The 13,565-nt window shown below is 39.6% G+C and overlaps 1 protein-coding gene across 2 annotated transcripts in view; it reads right to left on the reverse strand.

Annotated features, from left to right (window-relative positions):
* Nucleotides 1-5,527: 5,527 nt before the first annotated feature.
* The window catches only part of xpo1b (exportin 1 (CRM1 homolog, yeast) b), a 34,751-nt gene continuing 26,713 nt past the window's right edge, over nucleotides 5,528-13,565 (reverse strand). For both annotated transcript variants that reach the window (XM_088086307.1, XM_042501961.2), the window contains exons 20-25: nucleotides 13,198-13,392; nucleotides 11,559-11,727; nucleotides 10,348-10,482; nucleotides 10,067-10,226; nucleotides 9,879-9,975; nucleotides 5,528-6,999 (exon numbers count right to left, since the gene is read on the reverse strand). In XM_088086307.1, coding sequence (XP_087942433.1) covers nucleotides 6,853-6,999; nucleotides 9,879-9,975; nucleotides 10,067-10,226; nucleotides 10,348-10,482; nucleotides 11,559-11,727; nucleotides 13,198-13,392 — 903 coding nt within the window. In that variant the 3' untranslated portion in view covers nucleotides 5,528-6,852. The remainder of the gene's footprint in view (nucleotides 7,000-9,878; nucleotides 9,976-10,066; nucleotides 10,227-10,347; nucleotides 10,483-11,558; nucleotides 11,728-13,197; nucleotides 13,393-13,565) is intronic.

Here is a 13,565-nt window from a genome sequence, read left to right on the forward strand (position 1 = left end):
GTAACAAAGGTTACTATTAGTAACACACTACGTTGTCATGGATTAAAATCCTGCAGCGCCAAAAAGGTCCCCTTGCTTAAGCCAGCACATGTTCAGGCCCGTCTAAAGTTTACCAGTGACCATCTGGATGATCCAGAGGAGGATTCGGAGAATGTCATGTGGTCAGATGAGACCAAAATAGAACTTTTTGGTAATAACTCCACTCGCCGTGTATGGAGGGGGAAGAATGCCGAGTTGCATCCCAAGAACACCATACCCACAGTGAAGCATGGCGGTGGGAACATTATGCTTTGGGGCTGCTTTTCTGCAAAGGGGACAAGACGACTGATCTGTTTGAAGGATGAATGGGGCCATGTATGGTGAGATTTTGGGCAAAAACCTCCTTCCATCAGTGAGAGCATTGAAGATGAAACGTGGCTGGGTCTTCCAGCATGACAATGATCCCAAACACAGTGCCCGGGCAACGAAGGAGTGGCTCCGTAAGCTGCATTTCAAGGTCCTGGAGTGACCTACCCAGTCTCCAGACCTCAACCCAATAGAAAATCTGTGGAGGGAGTTGGAAGTCGTTGTTGCCCAGCGAAAGCCCCAAAACATCACAGCTCTAGAGAAGATCTGCATGGAAGAATGGGCCACAATACCAGCTACTGTGTGTGCAAACCTGGTGAAGACCTACAGGAAACGTTTGACCCGTCATTGCCAACAAAAGTAACATTACAAAGTATTGAGCTGAACTTTTGTTATTGACCAAATATTTATTTTCTGCACGATTATACAAATAAATTGTTTAAAAATCATACAATGTGATTTCCTGGATTTATTTTTCACATTCTGTCTCACACAGTTGAAGTATACTCATGATGAAAATTACAGACCTCATCTTTTTAAGTGGGACGACTTGCAGAATCATGGGTGCCAAATACTTTTTTGTCCCACTGTATACTATACTATGCTATTTTTTTTTTTTTTAGCCCTTTTTCTGACATGCCATATTTCGAATTTTTTCAATATACTATACTATGTCGATTCTGGCCATTTTTTCAATGCGCTGTTTAATGTTTTTGGCTGTTATTTCAACATGCTATACTATGACATCACTCGACATGCAATTCTATGTTGTTTTCATCCCTTTTTTGACATGTCCTATTTCGAAATTTTTCGACATACTATATACATATACACATACACATACATACCATTTTTTCAATGTGCTATTTAATGATGTTTTTGACTCGAAATGCTATTTTAGATTGTTTTCAGCCCTTATTTTGACATGTCATGTTTTAACATTTTTCGACATACTAAACTATGCCAATTTTGGCTGATTTTTCAAAGTTCTTCAAAATGATGTTTTAGGCTGTTTTTATCACCTATACTATGACATGACTTGAATTGCAATTTTATGTTTTTTTCAGCCCTTTTTTTGACATGTCATATTTTGACAGTTTTCGACATACTATACTACGTCGATTTTGGCTGAAATTTCAAAGTGCTTTAAAATGATATTTTAGTTTGTTTTTTTTCATCATGCTATACTATGACATGACTCATCATGGTATTCTTTGTTGTTTTCAGCCCTTTTTTATATGTCATATTTTGACATTTTTCACCATATTATACTATGTCGATGTGTGCTTTTAATGATGTTTTTGGATGATTTTTAGATGACATACTATACTATGATTTTTGGATGAGTGACCATACCATGTCATTTTTTATAAGTTTTTTTTTACCACATACTATACTATGACTTCTTTTTGACTTTTTATACAGAGTTTTTGACATATTGTACTTTGAAATGTGTGTTACATGCAATACTTTGACATATGTTATGATATACTACACTATATGGTGTTAAATTATATTTTAAGCGGCATTAAAAACTGTTAAAAAATTCTACAATCTAAGGTGTTTTGGCTGTGGGAACCCTGTGCTCTGGTTTCTTTCCACTGGGTGGCAGTATTACCTGGGGGAGTTACTGAGCTCTTAATGATCAACTTTGCCCCAGTTTGACCACAACCTGTCACCACTGCTCCAAGTCACTGCTAGATGACATCCAAGAATTTTATGAGAGTAAAATTAAATTTACATGAAAAAAGCTGTCTATACTCCTTTTACTGTTTAAATTTGTCCTTAGTGGGCCTTTTTCTCTCGCCCGAAAGACTGGAACTGGTTCATTTAGTAGAAACAGTGTGAGAGTGCTGGGCAGAGGGCTGGTATGTGCCGCTGGGTAGAGGGCCAACCACCCTCTCTGTTGGAGAGGCGCTGTCCAGCGGGTGTGCTAACCTGGCTCTTCCTGTCCAACTTACTCACAGGGGTATAAATAACTCTTCCTGCCCACAGCAGAGACACAGAGCTGGGCATGAGGAGGTGTAGAGCTGGGATTTTTTTGTATCTTTTTGGGAAGGTGGTGGGTGGGCGGGGGCTACCCCAGCTGTTCCCTCTACTCCTCGACAGCGGATGCCAAGAATGGCTGAAGATCTCTGGATCTGGGTCAGGAAAGGAAGGGGGGGGGGGGTCCAGTTACAGCCGGACTGAGTTATAGCCCCAGTGAGGTGGTTAGATATGAAAGCACCAAAGCAAACATATGAAGGAGTAATTACCAGAAGGAGATGCTGACTCCAAAAAACTATGCCCACATTAAGCTGAAGCACTAAAGTTGGCAAAGGCAGCACTTTACAGGTGTGTTGCAGCCATAACAAGTGGCCTCTGTCCAGGTGTTGACATAAAACATTATCAGACCCAGAACAGACATCAGTGGTGGACAAAGTATTCAGATCCTTCAGTATTGAGTATTAAGTATTAATATGCCACTGTAACGAGTAAAAACCCTGCATTGAAAATGTTACTTAAGTAAAAGTAAGTATAATCATGAACATGTACTTAAAGTCTTTATCGTAAAAGTACCCAATGCAAAAAAAAAAATTTTTTAAGAATACGAAAACACACCCTAAAAAAAACACCCCTAAGAATAATTTAAAAAAAGAAAAGACCACTTGAAATCATATTATATGGTGACAGACACACAATAAACTCAAAATTATTTAAAAACAAAATAGAAAAAACACACTGAAACACAAAACCATTAATGAAAAAAAAGAACACCCCAAAAACCTCAAAATTACTAAAAGAAAAAATAAAAAATAAAAACACCAAACAAAACCCCTCAAAATTATTACAAAAAGAAGCAAAAAGACCCCCTCCTCAAAAATGAAAAATTATTTAACTTTTTTAAGAAATATTTTTTAAAAAAACCTAAAACACCAAATTATTAAAAACCAGCGAGAAAAAAAAGACCTCCCTCCATCCATCGTCGCTCACTTATCTGGGGCCAAAAAACTGTTTGGTAATTTAACTTATAAACTCTTTTCTAACAAAAATCTTAAGATTCAAAAACCCAAGTACTTGAGTAAATGTACTTAGTTATATTCCTGCATCCCGCATCAACCAAAGTGAGCACTTTATTTATTCTATGCAGAATGATGCAGAATTCAGAGTCCGATGGTGAGACTCCGGCAGTTTCCTCTCTGGTTGCATCAGAGCTGACAGGTTGCATCAGACGAGTGTTTCGACTTTCAGTGTCAGGGCGTCATCATAACCTTTAATGTAATACCAGCGTGTTCACAGGGATTACTGGTGGGCTCGGTTTACACAGCATCAACCTTGGCCAGAGAGATCTGAGCGGAAATGGCCAGATGCCACAGGAATACTGTGTGTGTGACAGATGACATCCATCAACATCATCATCTACCTTTCCTTTCAGGATTTATGTGTGTGAGAGCAGTGAGTTTGAGCTCGGGTCAGAGCAGTCCCGGTGTGGGTCTGGATCAAGAATTTTCACTGTACTGAGAGCAGCACCACACCTAGTTTAGGGTTCCAACAGCTTAAAGCAAATTAGATTTTAGATTTCTAAAGACTGCTTTTTAACCCTTTTAAAACTGGATCGGCATCCGTTTTTTTGTGTGACGAGCAAACACTTTGAAATCTGGGCATCTGGGTTTGATTTCTTTTGTAAACATGGCAGAGAATTAGGAAATTGGCAAGACATGTCCAAACTAAACTTCCAATAATTATAACTGCATATATTTCAAATGATGTTACAGAAAAAAAGTATAGTTTTCTATACGATTTATTTATTTATTTTTTTCGATTTTCAGCACTTTTAAGCCAAGCTCACCTGAAAATGCCCAGTTTAAAGTAGTGCCATCCCTCAAATAAGCTTCAAGTCGTTCCACTAACTCAAAGCCTCATCTAATCAAGGCTGATTACAGACAGGCTGCAGAGCCTCTCCATGTGCTCACACAGGGTGCATAAGAAGCCCAGATGAGTGGACGGACGAAAAGACGATCAAATGAGTCGCAGCAGCTGAACAAAAACTGCTGATGGAGCTCTATGAGGAATTTCAAGCGGTATATACTCAACGGGACATGGGGGAAAAATTCAGGAGTTATACAAGCTTACTTCTATTTGAATTTGATGATAAATGAACAGACAAGCGAAAGACTGTGGCTATATTATCAGTAGGCTCAATCACTTCAGGCGTGCTTAAAATTATTATATAGGATTACATAAGAGAAGGGACATAAATACACTGCATTTGTGGTTAAAAAAAAAAGTAAAACTATATTTTTTGTAGTTGTCATATGTCATATGCTGTAAAGCTCTCTGAGGCAAACTGTGTTTTGTGATAGTGGGCTTTATAAATAAAATTGAATTAAATTGACTTGAATTACGTCTTTTATGACTTTTGAAATATTGATTGAAGACATTTCAATATCAATTTAGGCTTTATCTTTAGACTAACGAATACAGGTGTAATGATATATCATTCTGAGCTGATATATCGATTCAGTGATCAACAATCCAATATCATCTACGTAAAGTGAAAACATCCATACACATCGACATCTCGAGAATACATCTTTGTAAAATTCCCCTCTCCTGATTTCCTTCCAAGCTCACCTGCCTCCTAGAAGTTCAAACTGAGCTGGCAGTATAGCACCAGGCCGATAATGCTAAGGAGACAAGAGGAAGACAATTAGGACATTTACTGACATCCCCTCATATCGATCAGAGGACCCCGAACTGAAACGAATCGTATCATAGCAGACTTTGTGATATCAGTGATTATCAAATCGGTGTTCAAAAAAATTGATAGAATATTGTATCGTGATGAAATGACTTATTTACACCGTCATTAATAAATTCAGTACCTTCTAAGAGTTTAAGAAGCGACACACCAAATAACAGAAATGTACAGTAAGTTGTTCCCACTGGTTCACTCAGTTAATGTATATAAATGCTTTAAATATAAAGCATGCAGGGCTCTGACTTTAATTTCACAGAGCAGTAAATAAACAGTCTAAACACTTTATGGCCAATTAAATTGTTAGAAATTGTTGAAATTCCATCTCCTTTATATTCGAAGTGGAGCTTAATCGTCCATTGGAGTTACAAAACACCTTTCTGAGTGGACTGGGAGGACTTTAGCATTTTTAGTTGCTGTGGAATGAAGAAATGGGAGCGAAGGCAGGGTTATAAAATTCTCAACTTTAATCAGTTCAAAAAGTTCACAACAAATGTAACACCTTGAGAAGGGAAATTTGCCATTAGAGATTGGGTACTTATTTGGATTTATACATTCTTTTCCTAATTAAACTCGTTGGCAATTCATTTGCTCTCCGGACAAAAAGCCTTTTGTGTTTTTGGACAGAACTCAAACAGGTACAACTGAAAAAAATGCCAAAAAATTAAATGTAAACCCAGTTTTATTTTTTTTTTTCATTTTGCTCTAAAGGTAGTGTCTTGAAGCACTACTGCATGGTAAACAATCTAAATTAGTACAATTCAAAATCTGGAAAGCCATCTGAGTTAAACAGGAGTTGTTATAAAGATGCAACCAACTAAGAACCCATAAATACCTTCGCCACTTCCTTAAAACATCCCATTAATGAAGGCTCACAAATGAGCAACAATCCTCTTAGAGGAAAACAAAACGCTGATGTCGACTAGGCGACAGCACACACGCGCACACACCCACAACAAAAAGAAACAATAGAATAAAAGGAAAAAAAATGTTCCCATGGTATTAAAGATGCTATACAATTGGGATGATATGCACAGATTCAGTTTTGCTTTCCCTATTAAAAAAAAAAATATTTTTTTTTTTAGGTGAAGCAGAACTCATGAGCAACAGATGCTGATCCGTGACGCAGCATCTCTCGGCCTTCATTCATTATCCATTAGATTCACATTCTCCCACAATGCCGTGGGGCACCAAACAAGCGGTGCGTGTGCCACTAAAAGACCACTTCCTGTCTGTCACGCCACAGGTCTGGAAGCCTCTATGCCCACTTGACACATATGCCGTTTTTCACAAAAACCCTGCTCGGACTGTATATATAATATATTTATATATAAACAATTATATGGGGAAAAAAATGGGAAGAACTGGGAAAAACATGGAGGGAACAGAACAAAAAACAAGATGGTTAAGTTGTCTAATCGTTACAACGTCTTCATGCAGGTCTTGACTGGGCCAGAGACCAACAAAACATAAGCTTAGATTAACAGTTCTGGAAAGATATTACACAAAAAGTCTCCATAGAAAACGCAGATTATGTAAAAAGGGCCACAGGGTGACGCGGTAATCATTTACATATTGTTGGCATTGTTTTGGTCAACAAACATCCAACGGGACGACGCGCTCTGCAGAGGGTGAGCGGCCTCCCGCCACACTCAAGTGCCTCTCTTGGGTTTTGTTGTGTCTGCTGTGGTTAGGGTTTGTTTGTTTGTTTGTTTGTTTGTTTGTGTGTTGGTTTGTTGGAGTACTGTACAGTTTGGTGGAGCTGCTGCTCAGTCACACATCTCCTCGGGGATCTCGTGCGGGTTGAGGATGCCCGGGACTGACATCTGGATCTTGTGTTTCTCCTCCTGGGCCTGACGAAGTGACGCCTCCCGCTCCTCCAGGAACAGGTCTGAGGTGTCTTCGCCTGCAAACTCCTGAAGAAGCAGCAGAAAACAGAAGAGCTGCTGTTAGAAAGACAGACTACACCTCCATCTATCTGCTAACTACACTCGCTGATCCCGGTGCAAGATCCTGAGGCTGCAACTCACACGGTCACCACACATTTTTTAATGGATAAAAGTTCACAACTTTTCAAGGACTGATAATAACATATTTTTTTGTTTGTTTTCTGGCCCCACCTGCCTGGCGTTTTTCCAAACACATCATATTCAAACTACTCTAAGATGATTTCTGCTCGCCCGCACACATGGAGAGACAAAACACAGGCAAAATATAAAGAAACGTATGTGACAAACCGTTACGCATCCATGCATGTTAGAGAATACATTTGCTGTTATGTTACATTACATGGACGAGTATCCACTAGAGATGATAACAGATACTTGATCGATTAATCAGTCGTTCAGAATTGAAATTTAATACATAAATTGAAAGGTTGTCATGTGCTTTCAAAATATTTGCAATATGTTGCTGTGAGCTTTGACTGAGGATAAAAACGTATTTGGTTTTGTTTAATATAAGCAAAGCTGGGGTTTTTTTTTCAAAATAATAACTGATCGTTAATTTTACCAATTAATCAGTTATGGAAGGTGCTTTCAATGTGCAACCCCAGTATCCACGTAATATTACTGAAACAATTTTAGCATACACAACAAAACTCCATTTTCCATTACTTTTCCAAGCCTGGAAAACACGATAAATGTGATTTTGGGTCTCTATGACTGTAGAAACCCTAACTTTTGATGTTTTTCATTATCAGTTCATTTTTTTTATTAACTGCGAAATCTTTTAGTTTGAAAATTGCCAGGACTGTAAACTTCCCAGAGGTAAAATGAAATGTGCAAATATAGTGAATTTAAAACAATTTCAACCAGAGAAAAATGCACCAAACAAATGTTTTGCATTTTTGCTCAATAAGGAAGGAATCCAAGTATCAAAATTATGAAAAATAATTTGATTTGCTGAGAACAAATTCGATAAACAAATTATTTTAGCCTCGATTTCAAAAGCTCAGTTTGATCTCAGATTTTAAGATTACAGTCTGAAAAAATAACAACCGTAAAATCCACCGAGCCTGATAGCTGATAACTGTGGACCAAAAAAAAAAAAAAAAACACTAACACATGAGCCTCACATCATCATACACAGTTTTATTCCAACAATAAGCTGGCACAGCAGCGGCAGACCTTCCATATACTTAGCAGAATAACCTGACCATGCAGGAAAGTGTTATTTCTGGAAACAACAGCTAAGCAGCTAACTATGTGCTCCCTGATAACCTCTGTGACCAGAGACAAAGCCCGCGCAGCGCCGACAAACAGCAAAGCCGGAGGCATGCAGGGCCTCGTTCAGTTCAGCTCATCAGCAAACAAACACACACGGAGACTTTTCACATATACTATGTTCAATTAACACTCAGTAGAAGCAGTAGAAGCTTTGGCTTTTGTGTTTATCTTGTTTCGCCCCTTAGAGGAGGAATAAGGTTTCCGAATATCAGGCAGAGTTGTCAACTCGTTGCATTTCGTCTCAATCTTCAGTCTGATATTGTATTCACAAGGGGAAGAGGGATTCAATGCTCTAACCAATCAGTAGAGACAAACATATCTGCCTGAAACTAACATTATTTCATGTCCACACTGATGTAAAAACTAACTACAACGTTGGGCGATATTGAGAAGACGTGACAGTAACAAACAGCCTTGATAGCAGCATCCCTCTTGCCTTCAGTGCTCGCCTTTGTAGTTATTTCTTGGTTTCAGCGTGCAGTTTGACAACAGCATTTGTCACAACCGTGGTGCTGATTAGGCCTGTCACCATCACTGCTTCTGTTGGACCATATCTTGCCCCAGAAATAACTGGGACTAACAGTGTTATCAGTTTGAGACCATTTTATGCCACTGACATAATGATAATATAAATCGCATAATGATGCAAGTAGTACACCTTTTCAAAGACCAATGAACTATAAATTCTTAACAATATTAAGACACTGGAATTTGAATATAAAAAAATGACATATATTTTTTAAATATTAACTATTGTTAATGTAAACAAAAAAGTATAAATTAAAGTTCTTTTATACGAGCAGCCCTCAATGACTTAGTTTGAGGCTTAATATAAAATTTGGCCAACAAGAACAAAACTGCAGTTTTCTCAGATATCGGGCTGATGTGCAGCAGTCAGCAGCCGAGGACGGAGAGCAGAGGAGGCAGGAGGTTTGCTGGTGGATTTACAGAGAATGAAGGTGTGGAAGGTTAAAGGTTCACTCTGGTTGGTAAGCTAACACCCATCAGGACTGCGCCTCTTCCACCCCGAAAGTGCAGCTGCAGGCTACCGGTAAACTATGCTGTGTCATCTTAACAGCGTTTTATTTTTCTTTGGCGCAATGGAGAAAAAAAAGGTGAGAAATGCTGTGTCAAAGTCTCAAAATGATCGGCAAAACACTGCTGTTTATTCTGGCAATATGTTGGCTAAAATGTAGGGTGACATATTGAGGTAATCTCTAAGTTATGTCAGTACATCATACAATAAGTTGATAAGATAATATTTGGGCTAATTGCTCATCGGATGTTTATTTTTTTTTTGAATGTTTTTTTTTTTTTTGTAATTTCAAACCAGGAACAGCTTTTTCAAGTCATAATGCTGACGAATGAATCAACTTGATGGAGTGGGCAAATTCGACAGTCTGGACCCAGCCAAGGTGCTAGAATGAATTTATGACACAAACAAAACAAAAACAAGATCTGCTTGCTCTTTTCTAATTCATGTTGACACCTGCAGCAGCTGATGCTGTGAAAAGTGATTTCTGAGTGAGAGGAGCATTGTGTATGATGGCACAGTCTGAAAACCTCACCTTTATCTGGACGAGGAAGTCCCTAAGGTGCTCCTTGAAGGCGGGAATATCCTGGTTTAAGCTGAACAAGCCGGTCACAAACACCTTCACCTGAGCACTAACACACACACACACATTCGCAGTGATGTTAACAAATGTGTGTTTTACTCCGACACAAAGAGTGTGAGTTTGTGCGTGTTGATACTGACTCTTGTAGGTGGGGGAAGGCAGTCTTGAGCAGGTTAGCCACGTATTCCTGGATGAAGCCCTGGTTGTTGGTGGGGCTGGCGGGGTTTAGCACTGTGGTGATCTTCCCCTCCTCCACCAGGTTGAACATGTAGGCCAGGATGGACGCGTGCATCGTCAGGCCTGCAGCACACACACCAACACACAACCTTTTACTAAGGAAACTTCAATTATTCATCTGTAAAAGATGTTTGTACCTGAGTGTTCAGGTCTCCCCACGGCTTACACGTGTGTTTAAACTCACCAGCAGTATGCGATGTGTCAGTGACCACAGAGAAGATGTGTTGTAGGATATCACAGAAATACGTCTGGTAGAAACTCTGGGCGGCTGCTTCCTCCTGGGCCACGTTCTGCAGCAGCGTGTACAGAATCTGCAGACCTGGAACAGCAGAAGTTCCACCTCAGCTTCATAAACATTGCTCAGCTCAAACTTCCTCACACGAGGAACACGATACCTGAACTTGATTACACGGCCAGAAAAACGATCTGACAAGTAAAGCTTAGAGTGAGCCCAAAAAAATAGGCCCGACCCTACATGAACCCAAGCCCGAGCCACGGTAGCAGTTTTGGGCCCGGGCCCGATTAAAATCCTGAATTTTTACTGAAAAAATAGGCCTACAGTATATTACATTTTATATATTATAAAATGACTACTTTTTGATATTAAAACATGTATTACAAGCTAAGGGCTGGAGTGTTTCCTCGCACCACTTGTCCTTCTTCTCTTCCTTCTGTTAGTCTGTCATCTTGTGCATGACAGGTTCAGCAAAGCAGGCGCTGGTATGCATGGTGAGGGTGATGCAGCACGCAGATGTAGATCACCACTCAACTGCATGTTATGCACATCTCTTCCACTGAAGGCAGAAGCAGAAACTGCCAACCATCTTGCCTTGCAAACCCCCCTTCCTTCTCTTCCTCAGTTCTCCACATTTCGTCGCTTTCCCTCTCTCCACCCTCTTTCTCTCTCTTTTCCTCTTGATTCAGTCCATTCAAAAGCCTGCCAAAGTGCCATTTAAGCATGAGCAGTTTACAACAGTTATTTAAAAAATAAATAAATAAACAAACATTAATTTGGCAAGAAGCCGATTAAAGCCAGAGGGAATGGTGACAAATTACCGCTCGGCCTGAACCCGTTCGGTCGGTCCTAATTGGGTTCAAGCAGAGAATAAAAGCTCTACTGACATGAAACTACCAGCGACTGCTTCTGAACATCTCCGAGGTAACACACAGTGTATCACAGTGCATCTGCAGTGGAACATTTCTGCCTAGGCAACAAAAATGTCTTTTTGTTGTTTGAAGATCGTCCGCACCTGTGATACACTCTGTCCTCCTGACACGATTAAACACAAGACCCAGATTGTTTTAAAGTGTTAAGTGTTCATGCTCGAGGCGTTTTTTGCTCAATATGAACATTAATGCATGTAGTACAACGAGTGGGCGTGTCTGCAGCCTCACCAGTATCAGCTACGTTCCTCATGGTGTGTTTGAAGGCCCAGATGATGGAGTCCAGCACCAGTTTGAACTGGGCGGGAGGGATGGCGAGGAATGCCGGGAAGCAGTGAGAGTTTACAGCTTGGAGTAAGTAGAAGAAGTGGGTCCTGTGCTCTGGAAACTCCTCGAAGTTCTATCAGGGAAAAGAAATCACAAAAACAAGTTGTTTAAATATGACTATGTAATTCAATCTACAGTCAGATCAGTGTGGCCTGTATTTAGACAGACTTAGATAACAACTTACACAGAGGATGTCCCCCTTACTTTTCAAAATGGTATTCTTTATTGTTTTAGGTAGAGTTCCTGAAGTCTCTCTTTTTCACTTCAGTGCATTCCTCTTCCATTTTATAGAAATCATGCAACTACTGACTGATTTATATCACTTACCTCACGTTACTTATGTTTTATCGTTTATTTTAACTCGCACTACTTTATACTCTTATATTCAATTTCTCTATATGTGTTTCTACTTGAGTGATTTCACAAAAGTCAGTGAAACAAGTTTTTCGGTGGCAATGACTGCTCTTGAAATTGTTGTTCATTTGATAATAAATAACCTCAAACCTTTAATGTTGTTCTTTACTTATGAAAACAAACTGACGTCCTTGTACACAGGGGTGAGGTTTGTCATATGCATGAAATCAAGGAGTGGAGTCTGACTGTACTAAGCATCAATAGATATATATTTTAGAAACATGCAAAAAATCCATCCATCCATTCATTCATTTTCTGCAAACAAACGTAGAGCATGGGGAGACTTGCTCTGCAGTCTGTCTGCAGGCTCTGAATAGTCTGCATCATAGATTCAGAGATGACACCTACAAGCAATTGAGAAACTAACTTGAATGATTTACAGTTGTCTTTGTTTGTTATTACCTGCAGCATATTTTTTTCTGCAATAGTTTTTGTAGTCAGTAGTTCAGTAGACAATAGCACGATCAATAGATTTATATCACAGATTATCTAATTCAGTTTCCTGAAACTTGAAAGCCACGACAGGAAATGACTGCTAGTAAACCCAAGAGTGACTGCACATGCCAATGAAGTCAATAGTGTGTGGAAACTGCACTCTACTTTGAGACAATGATACAGAACTACAGGGGAAATTGATATATATATCCCTATAGGCTGTAACCCAACGTGGGTCATTAAAAGACACTGTTCCTGTATTGATAAAACATATTTTCATCGTGGTTTTCTACTGAAAATGTCCTCTCATGTCAGAGAGGACAACCATTATCAGTGCAACACAGCGCTCTGATGAACAGACTGCTGTGAAGGCCACATGGTGTAGACTGTTTATCTGTGTGTAAATGAAACCTGTTCATTCAGATGTTTGTGTTCTTGATCAGCTCAGTGAAGCGGCAAAAGATCTGCATTATGTCAAATATATCAGACAAGTACTTATCAGTGTTAGATATCACATATCAAAAACAGAAATGTTAAGATCTCTGTCTGTATCACGATTAGAAAAACCTTTCAAACCGACACACACAGACCCACACAGTAAACCAGACTCTTTTTTAATGGATCGCTGAAATGATGATCAGCCCATTTAGAATCCTAACTGTCAGATCACAAGCTGCGTCCATCACTGTCTTACCTTGTTGATCATGTTTAGGGTGCACTCAAAGACGGCGTCAAAGATCTGCGGTATCTCGCTGGTGATGTGCCCCCCCAACTTGTTGACAATGGTTGCCATGGTGCTGAGGACCTCGGGCTCACGGGCAGCGGGAACATTGCGTTGATAGTCGATGAGGACGGCGTCCAGCAGCGGTGGAACAAAGTTCTCCCCAACCTGAAAAACAACAGAAAGGATCAACAACTGAAAGAGAAAAAAACAGGAGTATCCACATTTGAAGACAGGTGCAGCAAAGACAGTGAAGTAGGATTGTTTAAGGCTCAGTTTCGACAGGTACGTTACAAAGGTGCAGCTAAAATTTTTGCACATGTTCCTAAACTCTGACACGC

Source organism: Plectropomus leopardus, chromosome 13, assembly GCF_026936395.1.
Source record: "Plectropomus leopardus strain MGB_pleo_1.0 chromosome 13, ASM2693639v1, whole genome shotgun sequence".
NCBI classification, from domain to species: Eukaryota; Metazoa; Chordata; class Actinopteri; order Perciformes; family Serranidae; genus Plectropomus; species Plectropomus leopardus.